Below are 21769 nucleotides of genomic sequence, written 5' to 3'. Positions count from 1 at the left end.
GCCCCTGGAGCTCTAGAGACCTACTCGAGCCCAAGCCCCGCCCCCAATGCTGGCCACGCCCCGGCCCGAGCCCCGTCCCGTTACACCTCACAGACCCTCCGCGACGGCCACGCCCACTTTGACAACACCTCTAGTCGGAGCAAGTCTCCAGGGACTTGCCACGCCCGTAAGCCAGAGCCAAGCCTCTGTTTGTTGAGCAAGTCCCCTGGAGACTTACCTGCCTTGTCCCTCTTTCAGATCCTGAATTGAGGCCCCCGGAAGTGGTCCCAGAACCCCTGAGTTTGGGGCTTCTCATGTGTCATGATCATGAAGCTCCGCGCAACTCTCTCCTGTTGGGCACTCCGTCCTGTGCTCTCTAGCTCCTTGGCCTCCTGAATTCTCAACTCAGACGACCATCCCGCCGTTTGGGGTGCCCGTCCCTGCACTGTGGCCTGGAAAGTCCCTCCAGGAAGTAACGCTGGGGCAATCACAGGGATCACTTTGTTTCTCTTCTCTCAGGGGTCACAGTCCCGCAGCTGATGTCCAATGTCCGTCAATTCAATCATTTTGTCCAGTTAGTTGTACAGGTAAACCTGGTTGCTGTTACTCCAAAATAGCTAAAAGTAGAAGTTGAGAAATTAGCTTTTGAGTGATTGCCTCTTTATCGGAACTTACAAAATTTTATCTTTAATATTATTAAATTTTATTTTAAAAAGATGGTTGTTTCCATATCTTTTCTTTTTGGAGGACCAATTGTTCTTTATCAGTCACTTTGGTTTTTTTCATATGAAATTAAGTCACTTTCTCCCTCGCTCAGCTTCTTCCGTTCATTTATGGAGTTTTCCCCACTTGGAGATTCCTGGTATCTCGAGGAAATGTCTACTTCTACCCTTTTTCATGCCACATTTTATTCTTTCTGAAGCCTCCTGCAAAAGCTCTTTCCTACACACCATCTCCCGGCTCACTGATTGTGGGCTCACCTAACCTGAATTTTTTTCTCATCTGATGCCACATCACAATATTAGGCAGAAAAAAATGTTACCTTGGGAACCGAGTGACAGATCACATGAATCTTTGTTTCTACTACATATTTCCCTTTTTAACTGTTTATTTCTACTTCATGTTACCAATACATTCATTTGAGGGTGTTCATTCAGCACAGGTAGCTCTGTTTTCAGTGCTGAATTCCTGATGTCTTTCTGCCATAACTTGGTTTCTCCTGGGACTTCCTGCAATCTTGGCTGGAGGAAAGGGCCATCACGCTTTTCAGTGTGGGTTTACGGAGGACACATGTATCCCAGGACAAAAATGCAGTGAAGCTGGGACCGATGACACACGTTTGTCCACTTCTCCCGGATAATCATGCTCCAAAAAATTTCTCTTTCTTCAAGTTGTCACTAAAACATATCAAATTTCTTCTGTTGGTGCGAAAGCTTAGCTTCAAGGGCATGGCGGAACGCCAGCTGTGTGCTCTCGTTCTCACACCCGCCAGGCCCGGGTGTCCTGGCAGCACTGAGCTGAGCGCTTGCTTGCCTGTCCCACCGACTGAGCAGGGCCGGTGACGGTCAGACTTGGGTGATGTGTGGAGGAAAGAAAACATTTCGAAGTTTGGCTCAGCAGATGCCACGCTCTTTGCGCCAGTTTCTGCGCTCCCGGATGCCGAGACAGCTGTCCTCTCTTTCCTCAGGATTTTTGACATGACTTGCATTCCACACCCTTTGCTCACAAGAGCAATTCAATGGCAGTTCACCAATTTGATAGAACTACAGGAGTTTGATTTCTTTAATGTAAGGGGGCATTTTTTGGTCGTGATTATCACTGTGGAGAGGATTATGTGTTTTGTTGCATTTCTTTGTGGCCATCACATAACTTTGTTTGGGGAGTCCTGTAGCACTGTGGCGCTACATGTCCTACATTTTCCCCCTTTCAAGGGCTTAGTTGCTTGAACGACACATCCGGGTATAATCTGGGATGGAATAAGGAACACTGGGTGAATTTTTGCCCTCAGGTATAAGTGGATTGCATTAATGTCTTTACCTATTTAGGAGATTTTAGAGAAAAATCGGAAAGTTAACTAACCCCAAGTTGAGCAGTAGTAGATATAAGATGAGGAGTGGGCTGTGTGCCAGGGAGTCGCAGCCCTGCCTGACCACCTGCATGGTGGTTAGGTCCAGTGGAGAGAACAGGCAGCCAATGCGGGGGACTGCGCCTCCAAGTCCCATCCAATTCCGATTACCCCGCCCTAGCCAGCAGGGCATTGTAAATCTGTTCACCCTTCAGTGGAGTAGAAAGGTGAAATAAAATCAAGCACACACAGTCTGCTCCATCACATGTCATGATTCGCCCCTGCTGTGCCATAAGCACGGCCAGTTCCCACCCCCTCCCAACGCCAAGCGCTTTATTTTTTGCCAAGTGCTTTATTTTTTACGGTGCAAAGTCGTAGTTAACTGTTTCCTTTCTCATATTGCTGCTGTTAACTGTGTAGATTACATCTGCTGAGAGGATTACCTGAAAACTTTTCAATATAATTTTTCATCAAATCAAACTCACCATTATATTTACTTACCTCGAAGAAAGGTCACCTCTGTGATAGGATAATGGTTAAGATGCACCCCGAATTCGGAAATTTGAAAAACAATTTGTCTGAGAAAATATGAAATGTTTATACACATTAGTTCTTTATTGAAGAGGCAGTGCAGACCAGTTTATATATGCAAAAGGGTAGGATGACAAAATATGCAATGGCCCCATCACCTTTCAAATATTTTACTTAAAATATACATTATATTAAGCTTTAAGGTCACAGTGTAGGAAATGTTAGCAGTTACCATTAAAACTACTATAAAGAGTATTTCCTGCACAGAATTATGCAAAATCTACCACTTAGTTCCTGTTAGGTAGGTAGCATATTTATACACACCTAGAAAAATATGGCAAAAGACTGTGGAGCAACAAAAATGGTAGACATTTGCGATTTAAAAAGAAACTTTATGAAAGTATAATATACATGCAGAAAAACACCTTAAGTGTTTTTATCTTAAGGTGTTTATAAACACTTAAGGTGTTTATCCACTCAGAACACTCAAGATATTCAGCACCCAGATTCAGAAATATTACCAGCACCAGTTAAATACCCCTGTTCAGCCTTTGCCAAGGTTGATCACCATCCTGATTTCTCACTGCATAGACAAGTTTTGCCTGTTCTTACACTGCACATAGATGGGATCATGTACGGTTGGCTTGTGTGTCTGGATTCCTTCATTCAGCACTGTCTGTGAAATTGAGCTGTATTATTAATTCATTCTCTTTGCTTTCCAGTATTCTGTAGTGGAAACATATCACTTACGTTCATTTACTGCGCACGTGCCTTCAGATATTTGTTTTGCCATTTTACATTATGAATGTTCTGGCACATGTCCTTTGGTGGCCGTATGCGTGTATGATGGATACATACAAGCGTTTCTGCTAGCTTTGGGTCCAAAGGTATACACGTTAAACTTTAAGTGCCAGCTTTCCAAAATGATTATCAACTGGCAACATCATCAGCAGTGTAGACTTCCTGTTGCTTACTTTCTTGCCAAAACTTGATTTTTCGTGCTTTTCATTCTAACCATTTCAGTGAGTGTAGAACCACATGGTATCCTGAGAATTTCCATTTCCCAAATCGCCAATAAAAATTAACATACCTTTTCATGTTTCTTGGCCATCTGGATATCCTCTTTTGTGAAGTGGATGGCCAAGACTTTAACTCACTTCCTATTTTCTTGATTTGTAGGTGTTCTTTTTATAGTTTAGATCAGGGGTCAGCAACTATGGCCTGCAGGCCAAATCCAGACTGCCACCAGTGTTTGTGAATAAATTTTTATTGGGACATAGCCACGTTCATCTGTTGTGGTATATGGTTTTCACCAAACAATGGCAAAGCTAAGTAGCTGTGACAGAGGCTGTGTAGCCTGCAAAGCCCCAAATACTGCCTGGCCCCTTACCAGAAACACGCACTGGCCCTTGCACACTCAGGCTTTTGGTCACATGTACGTACTGTGAATATCTGCCCCCTCTGCGGTTTGCTTGATTTCTTAATGGTGTCTTTTAGATAAATTTTAAAACCTAATAAATCCAAATGAACACATTCTATTTTATGGTTTAGTACTTTTTGAGTCTTAAGAAAATTTTGTCTATAAGGTTACAGTTTCCTAAGTTTCCTTTGTATAGCTTTGTTTTGTAGTTTGTATTTAGATCTGCAATTCATCTCAATTGATTTTTCTATTTTCTATCAAATTATGAAATATAAAAGAGCATTTATTGGAAAGAACATCTTTTCCTGAATGACACTGCACTTTCACTTTCATTGGAAATCCACTGACAGTATTATATATGGGTGTTTCTGGAATCTGTTCTGTCCCCTGGTCAACTTATCTCTGTGCCAGTATCGCACCATCATAACTACTATGGCTTTACTGCAGGTCTTGGTATCTGGCAATATAAGACCTCTTGCTCTGTCTATTCTAGCATATGGCCTTGACTATTACTGGTCTTTTGAATTTTCACATGAATTTTAGAATTAGCTAAATTTCATTTAAAGTACTAGGACTTTAACATTGCACTTAATATATGAATTGATATCTTTAAAGATTGTCCTGGAATCCATGAACAAAATATGTCCCTCTCGGTTTTGTAATTGTTTTTTTGTTTTTTTTTTTCCTGGATAAATTTCTTGAAAACATGGTTAATTTTTTTCCCTAGGCACTTGAGGATTTTTTATGTTATTCAAGTGGTATTGCTTTTCAATTTTTCATTTTCTCTGTTCATTGCTGGCATATTTAAAAAAACCAATTTCTTCATAATGAACTATGTGGTGACCTTGTTAAATTTATTCATTAAATCGAATTACCTGTATATTCCTCAGAATTTTCTATGTACAAAATCATGTCATCTGCAAATAAGAGTTTTAATTCTTTCTGATCCTTTATGTCTTTTGATTGTTTTTCTCCCCCTACTTTCCTGGTTAGCTCCTTCTGCACAGTACTGAATAAAATTAGTAATAGCAGGTATCATTGTCTATTTTTTTGATCTTGGGAGAAATTTTCAATATTTCGCCATTAGGTATGCTGTTGATTATAGTTTAAAATACTCTTTATCCAATTAAGAAAGTTCCTATCTATAGTTTATTAAGAATATAAATGGATGGTGATTTTACTATATTAGTTTCCTGCCCCTTAGATTACTTTTCTTCAAGTGAGGTATTACAGTGATTTTTTTAAACAATAACTAAAACAAACACTCATATTCCTGGAGTAAGACACATTTGATCATTTTTGTTTGCCCAGGACTGGGTCACATGACGCATATAAAAATTGCCAACAATCAGAATGAAATTATCATGATTGGTTTAGATTAATCAGGATTTACCCTCTGAATCATGTAAAGAAATGACAGATACTCAAATTCTTCCAGCAAAAAAAGAGGGGTGAAATGACATCGAGTTAATCACTCAAAAATGTCTCCTGGGAACTTGTATTAATTTGTTCCAAAATACTGGGAATAAGGGGCAGTGCACAAAATAATGACACTGTTCATATTAAAATACAGATAAAAGTTCTGAATTACATAATACTGGCGCACTGCACAAACTTATAGGTTAAAAAACAAGAGTGGTAAGGAAGCTGAGCATATTTGATAGAAAATTAATACAATTGTCCTTTGTCATTGAAAAAGATTTAGTTCCAAATTACCTATGCATAGTTTATGAAAATAGCATGTTTTAAAATCTTTTTTTGCTCAAATGAAGTTGAAAATACAAAAATCAGTCTCCTCTATTGATGAGGCATTTATTAGAAATCCGTTTGTAAATGTCTCTAAAGAATAGGAAATTATGTATTTAACTATTTTGTACCTGTCAAACAGCTCACCAACAATATATCTTGGGTTGGTATGTTTTGCCATCTTAATATTCAAATGAGAATACTGTCTTTTCACGAATTATTCAAATCCAAACTTGCATAGAATTGTTAGATTGCATTTTAAAAACAATAGAAACTTCCATATAGGTATTTAATGCTACTGACCTCATCAACTCCTGATGATCTGAAACTTCATTTTATACAATGAAGGTTTATTCAGAGCTGATAACTTCTGAAATCTTTCTTATAAACATGTGACTTTACATCAGAAATATGGCTTTTAGTATAACAATTTCCAAGGCAATACATTTTTCCACATTTATCACTTTAACAGATTTTGCCTTGGTATGATTCCCTGATATGTAAATACGACTTGAATCCAAAATAAATATTAAATATTTATAAAGTTTCTCTTGTAAAAATTATCTAGTGTCCAACGAGTTGTAGGGTCTTGTTGAAGGTTTTGCTTCTTGTTGCTTTCTGAGGGACTCCTCTCTGTGAAAATTCAGGTTAAAATGAATCTAATGCCTAAATGCCTCTCTCCCCATTCAGAAACATGAACTCTCATCCCATGACATATGACTTCAAATCATTGTATTCAGAGGGTTTTCTAAAATGAGATTTCACTTCACAGGAGACTTCCCACATCAAGTACATTTATATTGCCTCTCCTATGAATTCTCTGATGGCTATTGAAGGCTGATCTGTGGTGGAATTTTTTCCCACATTCATTACATTCATAGGGCTTCTCTCCTGAATGAGTTCTGTAATGTACAGTGAGGTACGACTTCTGAGAAAAGACTTTCCCACATTCATTACATTCATAGGGTTTCTCTCCTGAATGGCTTCGGTAGTGTACGGTCAGGTTTGACATCCGAGAGAAGACTTTTCCACATTTACTACATTCATAGGGTTTCTCTCCAGAATGAATTCTATGATGTATAGTGAGATATGACTTCTGAGAGAAGAACTTTCCACATTCATAACACTCATAAGGTTTCTCTCCTGTATGTACCCTCTGATGTCTGAAGAGGGATGAATTATGGGAGAAGGTTTTTCCACATTCGTTACATCCGTAGGGCTTCTCTTCTGAATGACTTCTATAATGTACCGTGTAGTATGACAACTCAGAGAACAATTTTCCACATATATTACATTCATAGGATTTTTCCCCTTTTGGAAGTGACTGGTGCCCATCAAATGCTGAATTTTCAAGAAAGGGTTTCCCACATTCACTACATTCATAGGGTTTTTCTCCTAAAGGAGTTGTACGATGGTCAGTGAGATATGAGAACTGAGAGAACTTTCCACATTCACTACATTCATGGGGTTTCTCATCTGTGTGTACTTTCCGATGTCTAATAAAGGCTGAATTTAAATTGAAGGTTTTGCCACATTCATTACATTCATAGGGCTTCTCTTCTAAATGACTTCTATAATGGATAGTAAGGTACGATACCCGAGAAAAGAATTTTCCACACTCACTGCACTGATAGGGTTTCTCTCCTGTGTGTGTTCTCTGATGTGTAATAAGGGTAGATTTTCGGTAGTAGGATTTCCCACATTCATTACATTTATAAAGTTTCTCTCCTGTATGCGTTCTCTGATGGTCACTGAGGGCTGACTTGCGGGAAAATGACTTCCCACATTCATTACATGGATATGGCCTCTCTCCTGAATGATTCCTCTGGTGTAGAGTGAGGTGTGTCTTCTGGCAGAAGGTCTTCCCACATTCATTACATTCATAGGGCTTCTCTCCTGAGTGCGTTCTCAGATGCTGCGTGAGATGTAACTTCTGACAGAAGGTTTTCCCACACTCATTACATTTATAGGGCTTCTCCTCTAAGTGTGATCTCCGATGTACTGTGAGGGTTCCCTTTTGGCTGAAGGATTTCCCACACACATTACATTCATAAGGTTTCTCTCCTGTGTGAGCCCTCTGATGTATAATAAATTTTGACTTTTTACAGAAGGATTTTCCACATTCCCTGCATTCAAAGGGCTTTAATTCCATTTGTGATCTCTGGTACACATTAAAGTTTGACATCTGGAGGAACTCTGATCCAGAATCATTCCACTCATAGGGCTTCTCCCCCGTATAATCTCTCTTAGGGGTAATGAAAACAGCTTCATTGTCTAAGGCCTCCATGCATTCATTATATTCAAATGGTTTCTCCAAAATATTAATTTTCTGAAGAATACCTTCTTCGCTTTGAGAATAGCCTTCCCCATTTTGACTAAATTCATAGGATTTCTCTCCATGATAAGTTTTCCCACATTCAGTACACTCATCAGGCTTCTTTCTTGCATAGCTTCCATCACTAATAATTAATTCTGAAGTAGATTCTAAATGCTTTCCACATGAGACACAATTATGAGATATGCTTGAAGGAATAGGGCTTGTTTCTGCATTATAATTTTTTTCAAATGCATTCTCTCTCTCCTCAGTCAGGGTTTTGTTGTTGAGATAAACAGCTTGCCTTGAACATTCATCTCCATTTCCTTGGATTCTGTCTATCATGTCATCAACTTGCCAGACTTCTTCTATAAAGAAATAAAATTAAACGAACTTGTTAATCCGAACACACCAGCTATAAAATGGACGTGGTACTCGAGTGCCCTATTTTGGGGTTGACGTGGGCTTTTCTCCACAAATCTCCACAAATTAAAAAAAAAAGTATATAGTCCTCTTTACCCCTTGATTTGTCATACAAAACAGACAAACGGAAACACACACACACTGCTGTGGCTGAGGGAAGCATGGCGAAGAGATGAGGGTGGGACAGGAGTCAGCACTACTGGAAATCGGGAGAATAAATTGACATTGAGCACAAGTATCTTTGTTATTTATAAATATGTTCAAAACTTTCGTAGAAAAGGTAAAACAAATACAGAAAATGATGAGCAGAGGACAGAGTCATTGAAAGAGTGCTAGATCCAGGAAGAAATTGGAAGACTCAAAGTAAATGGGGTCAGGGAGAGAACAAGAACAATTACAGGAGGCATATTCAAATTTTTGAGTATGGTTTACATTTAGGAGAATAAATTACAATATATCTATTAGATTACAATTTATCTGATAAATTACAATTTACATTAAACTGTAAGATATCACTTCATAACAAGATTACCATAGTAACATCATCACTAGCATAAACCCAAAATCTTTGCCTTTCTGTTCTGCACATAAATCCAAATAAGTATTCTAAAAGCTCCAATTCCCTTATGTTTAGAGACAATCCCACAACCAGGGCTCCCACTCTTTAGTCTCAACTCGCATTCACCTGGAAGAGTCCCAGGCACATTAATGTCAGAAAGATATAAGGACAGACCAGACAGCAAGAGAGCTTTCTAATAAGATCAGCTCTTTAAAGTGTCCTGATAGTCTAATTTAACACCAGCTGAACAACAGAGCACCATGGTTAGAGCACTGGGAGCCCAACTCAAATACGTTACAGGCTGGGAGACCTTGGGTGAGTAATTCAACTGTGATGTAGTTTCACACATCGGAAATGTGGACAACAGTGCTTCAGTCAGAGGATCGGGAAAGAATTTAGTTAGCACGTGTAATCTGCTTAGAAGAGTTTGTAACACAAAACAAAAGCTCATTAGGTTTTGCCATTAACTTTCTGACCCAAATTTCCTAAAACTAGTCATGTCTTTGACACAACACTATAGCTTACTTCTGAACACAAACAAGAGTTCCCATACTCTTGGGTTTCATTTGTTATAAAACCTTAAATATCAGATTCCTAAGGCCGTCTATACGATATTAACTTTATCTACATATCTTACAAAATTTTCAATCTCCTAAACTATCGTTAGGTGCTCTCATCCACCTTCAGTGTGACACTGACGGTTCTGTGTGCAGAAATCAACATCCTATGCCCCAAAGCCCCGAATATGAACAGGAAATAAGAGAAGTTACCATTCACCAATAAGATTTTTCATTACCTAGATTCACAATATATACTCAAACTAGCATTGCACTCATCTTCCCAGACGACCTTCGCTCCAGGAAGCCTCGGCGTGCTCTACCACGAGTCTGTGCTCATGTTCTCGTCCACGCAGTGCGACTTCTCAAAATCTATCTATATTTTGAAGGAAGCGTTAAAATATTTATCAAATCTCTTCCAAGCTTGTTGAAGGTCTCCTTCCCTTAAATTTTAAAATAGCTTTAACAGAAAGTTGTATAACATGTATTTGAATGTAAGTATTCCTTGTGAAAGCTGAATTTTAAACTAGTTCATGCAGCTGTGCTCTTCATTCCCAACTAAAACCTATGCTTATGGAAAATATGTTTTTTTTTTTCTTTGAATCTTTCCGTGATTGGAAATTATAGCTCCTAATCTGATCAAATGGGGTGCTTTTGGATTCCATCCTAAGCCCTGCTTTATCAGAATTTATAGTTCAGAATAAATTCTCTCTGAATGGATGAATGATAAAGGTCTTGCATTTACCTAGCTCCTCAGTTAGTCAATGAAAAATCTGCTGAGTGTCTTCTGTACAAGTCACAAGAGTCAAAAAATCCTTCCTCTTTGGAAGATTATAATTCAGGTAGGGAAACAAAGCTCAAGCAACAAACGCATGCCACCACATTCAGACTATACCATCTAAAATCACATCTTACTTTTGGGGTAACAATCACCGAGTGGAATGGATATTCAGGGAAACTGGTGCAGTGAATGAGTAATGAAGGAAGCCAGATAGGAGAGGAACTTTTAAGCTCAAATTTAAAGAATAAAGTTCTAGAGGTTTTGTTACACAACAATGTGAATATAGTTAACGTCACTGAACTGCACATTTAAAAATGGTCCAAATGGTAATTCTTAAGTTATGATTTTTATTACAATTAAGGAAGGAAGTGGGGGAGGGAGGGAGGAAGGAAAATGTATAATCTGGACAAGAAAAGTTCACACCAAAGAAACAGACAATGACAGCCTGAACAGAAGACATTTAGAAATCTAGACCAAAAGGAATTTAACACGAGAACGGGCAAAAAGAAGACTTTAATTTTGATCACCAACACTGCGCCACATCATGCGGGACAAGTTATAGCCTCATCCTGTCAGCCTGATGATTAGATCAACTGGATACTTCAGAAGAACAAATTTTGCAATTTAAATAGAATTCATTGTAATTTAGGTATGAGAAAATGTTGTTTACGTTGATGCCAGAAGCAGCTAAGAATATGCAGAAGATTCTGAAGACATTACATAGAAGACAAAAAAATAAAATAAAACCAACAGGGAGAAAAAAAGTACATGTAATAAATAAAAGGATGCGGGGAAGATGCACAGAACTTGTGATTTGGGAAAGTTCATTCTAAGAAGGAAAGAAGGAAGGAGGGAGGGAGGAAAAGAGGGAAGGAAGGAAAAAGGACGGAAGTGGCCTATTTTTGCTGGCACTGTCACCTGTCAGGAAAACTAGTCAACTAGACTCCAGGGTAAAGGCGTTACATATCGCCTTTGGATGAGCAGCATAAACACGAATTAAAAAGTCCTAAAAGTTGAGACTAGGTGAACCCTTTTAAGGGATACGAAGAAGAGTAAAGAAGTAGAAAGTAGGGGGCACTTCTGAGGAAGGCAAGAGAATGAGGCAAACTCACTGACGATATAAACACTTCTCGAACGTGTACTGTGGACACAGGGATGGACGGACAGAGATGGATGAGCACTTGGGGGGAAAGGATGGCCGGCTAGTGCTGCACCACCAAATGCACCTCTAGAACAGTGAGTAGCGTCTCCAAAAAAAGTGCAAGCGCACACCTCAGCGAGGCGGCGACTGGCCTCGTCCCCTCAGGGAGGGGACGGGGTGCTGGCATCTGCCTGAAGGGACTGACACTGGGGGCCGAACACAAACCAGCGGCATTTCACAGAAAGGAAGGAGAAAACAGAAAATAGAATGAAGATGAAAGTCTCGAGTAAGTTTTTCTGTCAGACTTCTGAATGCCCAGAAACCAAGGCCATCTGTGGTAACGGGGAGTGGGGAAGGCAAGAGCCCTCAGTTCTCGTCGGCCCGGCGCGTCTCTACAAAGGTACATCAGATGTAAAGCCAACAAAGAAGCCTGTGCACCCGTGCCCGAGAGATAGTGCTGTCTGGGTCCTTGGCGGCATGACCAAGGGCATCCGAGGCCCAGAGACACCTCCAGTCACTCCCTAAGGTCTGGGGTGACCATTCTACTAGCTCACCTGGATGACTCCGACATGGGAGGTCACCTTCTGCTACCCACGGCTCTTCTCCCTGCTCCAGCTTGACGATCACGTTTGGTTTGGCGCTATCGTACCCTGCGAATGAGAAACGGAGCTGGACCTGGACCAGCCATGCGGCCTCCAGACCTGAGTGGAAGGCGCTATCGCGGAGGCTGCGTAACATGGCACCTTGTTTCACGCTGTATTAAAATTAGAACCTTTTGACGGAGAAGCAGGGACACAAGTATTTTACCTGGTGCCCAAAGGAAATTAAATGATCTTATCACCTATTTTTTCAAACTCAAGGTTAAAATCATTAAATTGGAGTTTCCTGCATCGCAGCGACTCGGAAGCCAGCTGTCCTCACCCAAGGCAACCAGGTGGCTGTAGTTCTCTAGCATCACGTCCCGGTAGGTTGTCCTCTGCACAGGGTCCAGCTGCTGCCACTCCTCCTGGGTGAAGTCCACTGCCACGTCCAGGAACGACACTGGCTCCTGGAACGACAACATGATCGACTAGGTGACACGGAGGAGGTGTATGGGGACAAGAGCCTACCAAGCTCCCTGGTAAAATCAACTCTGAACGTTGTCTACCTTTGTTGTGTTACAGACTGTGGAAGGAAAACAAACATAAAAACACGTGGCCTTTGGGTTCCTTGTTGTGTCAAAAACAAACAAACAAACAAAAACAAATCCTCAAACCAAAAAGAAACTGAGTTCTGATTTTGCAACTGAAGTATCTGAGTTTTGGGGGCTGTAAGATGAGTAAAACATCACTCTTGTTCTCAAAACGCTAATAACCCGCCAAGGAGACACCACGTAAATGACATACGCATTTTATTCCCTGTCATTTCCTTCAGTGGCCTTTGCTGGCTCGTCCTCCTCTTCCCTGCCTCTTCATGCCCTTCCCTCCCAGGCCAGCTGCTCTGGTGGTCTCCTCCACTGTCAGCCCTTTGACCCTCTGATGCTTCTTCTTAGGCCAGCTTATCGGCATGACTAAGTTTTCTACTTCATTTAAGTTTTATCTCAAACATCTCATTCTTGCAGCAATGAGTATGTTTCTTGAATGAATGAACACCCACCCGATGGGTTACTAAAGTGATGTATACAAGGTGGCGGGGGGTTTAACAAAAGAGAAGCAAATTATCTTCATTTTATGCAGTCAGATTAAGCGGGGTTTCCTACAGCATTGAGGTTAAGATGAGGCGGTATAGAAAGTGCAAATGGCAGGAACTGAAGCCACGTGGCCAGCTGGGACCTCTTAAAATTCATGAGATGTAGAGTAGATGAGAAAACAGAGCCGCGGAGAACACTTCATACACAGCAGGCAGTAGGCCACAAAAAAAGGAACCGGAGACTCTCCAACAGAGCCCGTCAAGAGGGTCTGGGGGTCCCCCAGTGGCACAGTGACTGGCTGACAGAGAAATCAATCACAGGCCTGCCTGAGCAGCTTGAGCGGCTTCCTGTTTCCGGCACACAGAGCAGCCCAATGAATGCGGAATCTGGCAAGGACCTTTGGCTACGGACACTGTGGCCAGAAACACAGCAGAGCACAGCACACTCCAGGCCTCCACAACCAGGGTGATCACTTAGTCACTGTGCAAACGGAAAACTTCTGTCTGGGACAAATGATAAGGCAGGTGGGATACCAGGAATGCAGGTGCAATTCAAGGCACACGAGGACATACAGTCAACTCTACCCATGTAAGACATGGGTGTTTTTCCCAAAGCCAACTCTTAAACACTACTCTCAACATAAAGCACCCGAGCATTTTCACCTGTCTGCCAACTCGCCACCGGTGCAAAATGGAGGGGTGCCTACAGATTCTGTGCATAAGGCACTATCAACAGAAAAAGAAGGCAGCCCATGGAAAAGGAGAAAAAATTTCCAAATCATATATGATGAGGAATATAATATCCAGACTATATAGAGAATACCTAAAACACAACATCAAAAAACACCACCATTCAAAAATAGGCAAAAGACTAAGAAAAGACATTTCTCCAAAGAAGACACACAAATGATCAATAAGCATATGAAAAGATGCTGCATGTCACTAATGATTAAGCAAATGCAAATCAAAACCATAAGATACCTCCGGCCATGCCACCTTGAACAAGTCTGATCCCGTCTGATCTTGGAAACTAAGCAAGGTCAGGCCTGGTTAGTACTTGGATGGGAGACCACCTAGGAAGCCTAGGAGCTACAGGCTTAAAAAATAAGGGATTGTAAGCTGACAAGGTCTTTGCAATCTGTGAGGTCAACCAAGGGTTGCCTCGCCTAAAAAACAAAAAAACAAACAAACAAAATATATAAGATACCATTTCCTAACCATTAGGATGGCTACTATTAAAAACAAAAACAAAAACCAGAAAATATCAAGTGTCAGAGAAATTTGAACCTTTGTGCACTATGGGTGGGAATGTAAAATAGTGCAGCTGCTGTAGAAACATTTTAGTGGTTCCTTGAAAAATCAAAAATGGGATTCTCAAATGATCTAGCAATTCCGTTTCTGGGTCTATACCCAAAAAAACTGAAAGCAAGGACTTAAAGAGAGATTTGTACACCCTTGTTCATAGCAGTATTATTCCAACAGCTAGCACATGGAAGAAACCCAAGTGTCCACTGACGGATGAATGGAGGATAAGCAAAATGTGGTCCATCCACACAGTGCAGTGTTATTCAGCCTTAAAAAGGAAGGAAATTCTGACACATGCTACAACATGGGCTTTAAGAATGTTAAGATAGGGGAAATAAGCCAGTCACAAAAAAACAAATCATAATTTCACTTAAATGAGGTACTTAGTCAAAATCAGAGAGACAGAAAGTAGAATGGTGGTTGCTGCGGGCTGGAGACAAACGGGAAATTACTGTTTAATGGGTACAGAGTTTCAGTTCTGCAACTTGAGAAGCTCTCTGGAGATGGACAGTGGTGATGACTGTGCAACATTATGAACACACTTAATGCCACGTACTGTACGTTAAAAATGGTTAAGACAGCAAAATTTGTGTTGTGTATTTTACTGCGATAAAAAAAATTGGGATAAAAGTGAAGTGATATCTGATTATATATCTCTACTCATTGACTTCTAGAGCTCTGCAGCCATCCCCTTCACAAAGGAGAGAGGAACAAAATGGGGTCGTTTGTTGCGTACAGTCACATCAGCTCTTGGTAATCATTCCCTCAAAACTGAAATGAAAAAAGGCAAGAATCAGCTGAGGAAAAGAAATGAAAGAGAAGCATCAAGATGATGACTCAACACCAACAGATCAAATTCATAAAAGAGACAATTGACATTATTTTCTATTGATTGCTATTCCTTAATAAATTAAGCAGGATATTGCTTCTATGAAATGAGAACATTTTGCTAAGAAACAGCCATTAGAGAATATTTAGAAATTAAAGACTAGATTGTTGATTTTTTTTTTTTTTTAATCTTTGAGTAAGAAACTTGACTAACAAACAGGATGTAGAATATATAATTTAGGAAGCCTTTTAGAAAACAAGAAACTGATGAAAGAAAAATTGAGATAAGAAAGCCAGATTCAACATTTTCAGAAGGACAGAATGCGGAGAAGGTACAAAACTGAGCTAAAGACTTTAAGACAACTTATTACTGAAGCCTCCACATCAAAAGGGGCCACTTATTATACAAACAAGAATATCAGGGGGAAAAAAACGGATCCAGAAATTGCCCCATAAAATATCCAAAAGAAAAAGAAATAAATCTGAAAAAGTTAGAGGGAAAAAAAATATGCTAATTACCCTGGGAGCTAATCTATTTCTCAGCTGTGAGAAAACAGTGAAGAACTACCTCCAACTTTTGACAGAAAAAGGATTTTGAACCTAGGATTGTAAAACAAGACAACTATCATGTAAGCCTAAGGATACACTAAAGGTATTTTCAGAAAAGTGAGACAACTTATTTAATAAAATCATTTCCTTAAAACAGTCAATGATGAACCACTCCACTGAAAGCCACAACAGCCAACAAAGAGGAACACGGGACTACAGAAACCTCAGTGAGACCAGCAAAAATGGGTTCTCAGTCCTGGAATAAGCAGCGGTTTTAGGAACTACAAACATTTAATTCTTAGTTAAGAAGGGAAAAGCTCAGTAAACATGTTCCACGGTCCTAGTATTTACAAAGAACATATCAACAAAGGGTTTATATCCACTGACAGCCACAACTGTGAGGTCCCACAGCAGAGATTCCCTGAGATGGCAGAAGTAGGGCTGAATGACAGAAACAAAGCAGGACATCCAGGTGTATTAGACAAGGGCAAGCCAAACGAGCTTATAAATCACCTACGGGAAGTAATAGCCTTTTGAGTTATAAGTCCAGAAGACAAGGACTGGGAGGGGTTAGAAGACTAATCGATCAATCAATAAATATCACATACCGCTATCACTTATAGCGACACAAATATCCAAAATAAAATATCAGCAAGCAGGATTCAATACCAGATTTGAAAAGAAAATATGAATTGATGGATACTTCACTAACGTGAATCCATGTACATGTATACACACTCTTACAAGCTGAGTGCATAGTATGTGTGATATATACATATGTGATACATATGTGCATATCACACAGGTACATATGTACACTTTTTAAGTTTATACAGACACACGCACACACACACATATTTACGCTTCGGTCGTGTCAGTAGTTCTAAAGACGAGATTTTACTTAATGGAGAAACACTGGACGTTCCCATGAGAGACAAGAAACAAACAAGGTGAGCCGTACAGCTACTGGCTTGAGTTTCCGGCCACAGAGCAGGCGGGGAGAACTATGACAGTCAAGAAGGAAGAGCTGAGAAACTGGGGGAAATAGGAAGGAAAGCACAACCCATAAAGAAAATAATCGACTTAAGGACCCAGAACTGACCCAGACGTTACGACTGGCAAAGAACTTTAAAATTGTTTATAACTTTGTTCCTTATGTTGAAAAAACTGAGTAGATAGAAGGTATTTTAAAAGACTCAAACTGAACTTCTACAGATAAAAACTATAATATCTTCCTGAAATGAAAATGACACTGGACTAGGTTAATAGTGTCACTAAAGAAAATGAACACGAAAACAGAGCCATAGCTCTGTAAAACGAAACACCGAGAGAAAAAAGAATTGAAAGAAAATGAAGAGCATCCCTGAGCTGTGGGACAATTTTAAACGGTATAACATACAGGAAACAGGAATTAGTGGAGAAGTGTTGGGGGAGGCAGAGGAAATATTTGAAGAAATAATTGTCGATTTTTTTCCCCAAAGTTGATGAAAACCATAAATGCACAGATCCAAATAGTTCATGATACCCAAGCACAGAGACATGAAGAAAATGATACCAAGACATATCACAATCAAACTGCTCAAAACCAATGATAAAAAGTTTAAAAGCAGCCAAGAGAAAAATACCTGAAATGGTAACTGTGTATTTTCTCTTATAAGTTAAATCTCTTGAAAAAATAACTGTTTAATTAAAAGTAACAATGTGTCATGAGATTGATACTACCTGTAAAAGTTAAATGTAACAACAGGATAAAGACCAAGAGGGGATAAAAGGAAGGTAATTGTAAGCTTCTCGTACTCCAAGTGAAATGGCACGTGACTTGAAGATAAACTATGAAAAATTAAAGTTGCAAACTATAAACCCTAAAGCACCCACTGAAATTACAAAACAGTGTTATCACTAACAACCCAACAAAGGATATAAAATGGAATTGAGAAATACTGAATTACTTGAAAGGAAGACAAAGAAGAAAAAGAAAACAAAAAAAGATAGGACGAATAGAAAACAAAAGCAACAGACTATAATCTAACTGGTTATGTCAATAATTACATTACATGTAAATGGTCTAAACACTCCAATTAACAGGAAGAAATTGTCAGATTGGATCCAAAGGCAAAACCCAATTATGTGCTGCCTACAAGAAACGTGCTTTAAATATGGAGACTAAAACAGATTAAAAGTAAAAAGATGGAATAAGATATAGTATGCACACACAACTCAAAAGAAAGCTGGAATGGCTATTTCATAGAACAGAGTACTCGCAGGAATAAAGCAGGCCATTTCCCAATGACGAAGTGATTACTTAATCACGCAAACTCAATCGTAAATGTTTTAGGTATCTGATACAATACATGACGCAAAAAAGGATAGAATTGCAAGGAGAAACAGACAAACCGCGATTGCAGGAGATTCTGATTTCCCTCTCTCACAACTGATGGGACAAGTAAGCAGCTAGGATACAGCACGCCTTAAAAACAATACCAACATGATCTGAGCGACGTTTACAGATCGCCCACCTACCAGGAGCAAAACAGGCGATCTTCTCAAGTGCACATGGACCATTTCCAAGACAGACCCTGTTCTGGGCCATAAATTTAAAAGTAGTTATTATGTAAGCAGTATTCCTGCCAAAATTTCAGTCTAAATCTAATCATGAAGAAACATCAGTGAAATCTAAATTCAAAGAATTCTATAAAATAACTGTCCTATACCCTTCATATATGATCACGGCATTGAGAAACTTGTCTATATTAAACAGACCTAAAAAGCATGAAAGCTAAAAGCAATTCATAATTCTGGGCTGGATTCTCTACCAGAAATAAAAAATCGCTATCAAGGAAATTATTGGGAAAACCTGTAAATTTAGAAGATGAATTGTAGATCAAAGTATCATGTCAGTGTTAAATTTCCTGAATTCGATAACTGTGCCATGGATATGTAAGGGAATACTCTTGATCTTAGGAGGTTAAATCTGAAATATTATAGTGTAAAGTGGCATGACGTATGAGACCCACTCTCAGATGGCTCAAAAAAAAATTGTATATGCACAGACAGAGATCATAATAGAGCAAATGTGGAGAAATGTCAGAAGTTGGAGTATCTAAAGGAACGTGGGAGTTCTTTGTACAATCCTTGTTAACTGCTCTGTAAACTTTAAAGAAATAAAAAAACATTAAAAAAAGTAAAGTTAAAACAATGGCAATGCAATCAACACAATTCAGACTGTGAGAAACTGAGGATAAACAACCCAATTTCTTCAAAAAACAAATTGTAAAGAAATAACAAAAAAGACATAAAAGGGGAGTTACTATTAAAAGATTTAAAAGACCTATCAAACAACGGCAACTTATAGACCCTATCTGTATCTTGACTGAAAAGAATAAACCAAAAAACAATTAGAAAATTGTGAAACTTTGAACACCAGCTACTATATAGGAAAGAATGATATTACGGGTTATCTCCATCCACTTTTTAAAAGATTCCTTACCGTTCAAAGATATACACAGAAATAATTACAGGTAAGTTTTTTTAAAAGCCAAGGAAAGGGAGACTCTATGAAGAAAATATCAGTTTAGAAGTAACATGTCAAAGGCAGATGAATGGTCATGTGAGGTAAAGACTGGAGAATGTCCACTGGATTTGACTATAATTAGGTCACAACTAATCTTTACCAACAGATGCAGGAAAGTGGTAAGGACAAAACCAAGACGCTAAGAACTGAAATGGAAATGGGAAGTGAGGACATCTTTAGTAGAGAATACCGTTTCGTATTGTTTGCTGGGCAACCAAATAAACAGACTAACAGAAAGATCTGAAGGGGGAGCAGGCCATTTGCCCATGACTTAGGTTTTATCCCTGGATTAAACAGTAAATATGGAAATGTGTCTATTTGGATCACAATTTTGGTGCCTGGAAAAATCACATACACCAAGTTCTCCCTGGGCCTATGCTTACAAAACCGAGTATCAGCCTTATAGTGTGATGATTTTCTGGTTGTTAAAAGTTCATATAACCCCATTATACGAACTTTGTTAAAGACATTTTTCAAGTCCAAGGAAATCTTTACAACCCACAAGTAACAAAAACGGTTTTGTCTTATCGTCAATAAAAATCACGTAATGAATGGCATTTTCCTTTTTCTATGACTGTCAAGATCATTGGTCATATCTGCAGCTTAACTTCGACAACTCGAAAGTACCATACTACCTATACACATGAATTTGACAGATTCTTGGTCCTGGTCTGACCCTCTAATAACCGCATTTTACATAATGTCTTTTATTTCTATCTTTTCTTTTTAAAGTACGGATCCTTAGAAACCTTCTAAAAAGGGGGAAAAACATATACACAGACAAAAAACTCACCTGGGATTCATGCATTTTCTGCTGCTCTTGGAAAAGTGTAGAGACTGTTAACAGTGGACCTAGGAGAGAAGAAGAAAGTAATTGAAATCATAAGGAATCCGGCCTGCCTAGGCGGGAACCTCCTGCATAAAACCACTAAAGAGAGCTCTATAAAAGGACACCCTGTGAACACTCAGAAGTGGGGGTGGGGGTGGGTACAGGAGAAACACCGAAACCGCTGTAACTCCAACACAGTCGGGGGCTTTGGAGGGGTTCCTCTCACTGGAGAACATAAACATTGTCTACTGTTTCAGTTTACTACCATTAAGTAAAAGGGGGAAAAATTCCCGTTACACTGCTTACATATTTTCTCATTGTCTCTTTAGAATACTGAAAATCAAATAATCCACAGGAACACGGACTATGAGCGCTCAAAAATGGGATAAATGTCCATCAAGGCGCGGTTTCGGTTTTTCTCTCACTGCACTTAGAATCTTTTATTGAGAAAACGGTAATACAGTGGACACAACACTTGTCCCAGGAGTCCGAGTCCCGTTAGCAATCCCACCTACAGTCCTGGTAACCTTGCACATGTCACCCCCCTTCTCAGGCCCAGTCCCTTCCTCTGGCAATCGAGGCAGCAGGACATACCCCTGGCACCCTTATCCTGCACGACGCTGCGTGACTCCGCAGAGCAGAACCGAGGGGAAGCCTCACACGCTCAGATCACAGAGCAAGGCCCTCAGGGACGTTCAGAGTCACGTTTGGAAGCTGGGGAGGGCGAAGGGGTGCTGGGATGTGAAAAGGGGACGAGGGGACACCGCACGTCCGCAGCAGGGACTGTCACGGCCTCCTCCCCCGGGAAACCTAGAACTCCACGTCCTAGGGGAGCGCCCATTCCAAGGCAGCCGCCCCTTCTCTCCGGCCCAGACCCTCGGATCCCCGGGAAGCGGTCAAACCCTCCGTGTCGCACACTCTGGTGTCGTCGGCCCGGGGCCAGTTCCCCCGGTCGCTGACCGCGGGCGGGAGGAGCCACAGCTGCCCGCGGCCCGCCACGCACGACCTACCCCGCCGGGACGCGCCGATCCGCCCCCGGGCTCCCGAGCCGCGCGCGGGGGTCGCTCCTGCGCGCGTCCCTCCCGGGGTCCCCGCCTCTCCGCCGCCGAGGCCGCTGCTCCGCGGAGGCGCCCCGGGCCTGCGGGACAAACTCGCCCAGGAGAACGCTCCTCCCGGGGCCTCGCTGTCCCGCGCGCCTCGGCCGGGCCGCCGCGCTGCACACGGGCCGGGCCCGGGTCCCGCCGCCCTGCGCCGCCGCCGCCGCCGCCCGGCCCCTCGGGCCTGGCCGCCGGCTCCGGGGCCGCGCTCGAGCCTCCGCCCGCGTGAGCCCTGGCCGCACGGCCGCACGACCGCACGGTCCAGCCCCGCGGGCCCCTGGACCCTCGCCCGACGGAGGCCGGAGCCTGGGAAGCGGGGCCAGCGGTGACCTGGGCACGGACAGGAAGCGACCGCGGCGGCGGCAGTGCGCGTGCGCGAACACGCACGCAGGCCGCGGCGCACATG

At 41.0% G+C, this 21769-nt stretch overlaps 1 protein-coding gene and 1 pseudogene across 5 annotated transcripts; one reads left to right on the top strand and one right to left on the bottom strand.

The window, feature by feature from the left end:
• Positions 1-658: 658 nt before the first annotated feature.
• RBAK (RB associated KRAB zinc finger) lies at positions 659-21538 on the bottom strand. 5 transcript variants are annotated; one of them, XR_005656609.1, is made up of 7 exons: positions 21277-21538; positions 20231-20289; positions 12438-12564; positions 12071-12166; positions 6045-8423; positions 2546-2622; positions 659-1945 (listed from the first exon to the last, which is right to left on the bottom strand). XR_005656609.1 is itself a non-coding variant. In XM_039879857.1 (6 exons), exons 3-6 carry the CDS (start codon positions 20243-20245, stop codon positions 6508-6510), a joined length of 2154 nt encoding a protein of 717 aa, XP_039735791.1. In that variant the 5' UTR covers positions 20246-20289; positions 20861-20980; positions 21277-21525; the 3' UTR covers positions 6060-6507. The 5 variants fall into 5 exon arrangements, 4 of the variants coding, with proteins under 4 accessions (XP_039735781.1, XP_039735791.1, XP_039735802.1 ...); XM_039879857.1 differs by lacking the exons at positions 659-1945; positions 2546-2622 and adding an exon at positions 20861-20980 and having other exon boundaries at positions 6060-8423; positions 21277-21525; XM_039879847.1 differs by lacking the exons at positions 659-1945; positions 2546-2622 and having other exon boundaries at positions 4841-8423.
• Positions 14164-14282, top strand: LOC120616940 (uncharacterized; annotated as a pseudogene).
• Positions 21539-21769: the final 231 nt, after the last annotated feature.

The sequence above is a fragment of the Pteropus medius genome, unplaced genomic scaffold (assembly GCF_902729225.1).
Source record: "Pteropus medius unplaced genomic scaffold, Ma_sr-lr_union100, whole genome shotgun sequence".
In the NCBI taxonomy this organism is placed as follows: domain Eukaryota; kingdom Metazoa; phylum Chordata; class Mammalia; order Chiroptera; family Pteropodidae; genus Pteropus; species Pteropus medius.
This window is presented reverse-complemented; position numbering and strand designations above follow the sequence as displayed.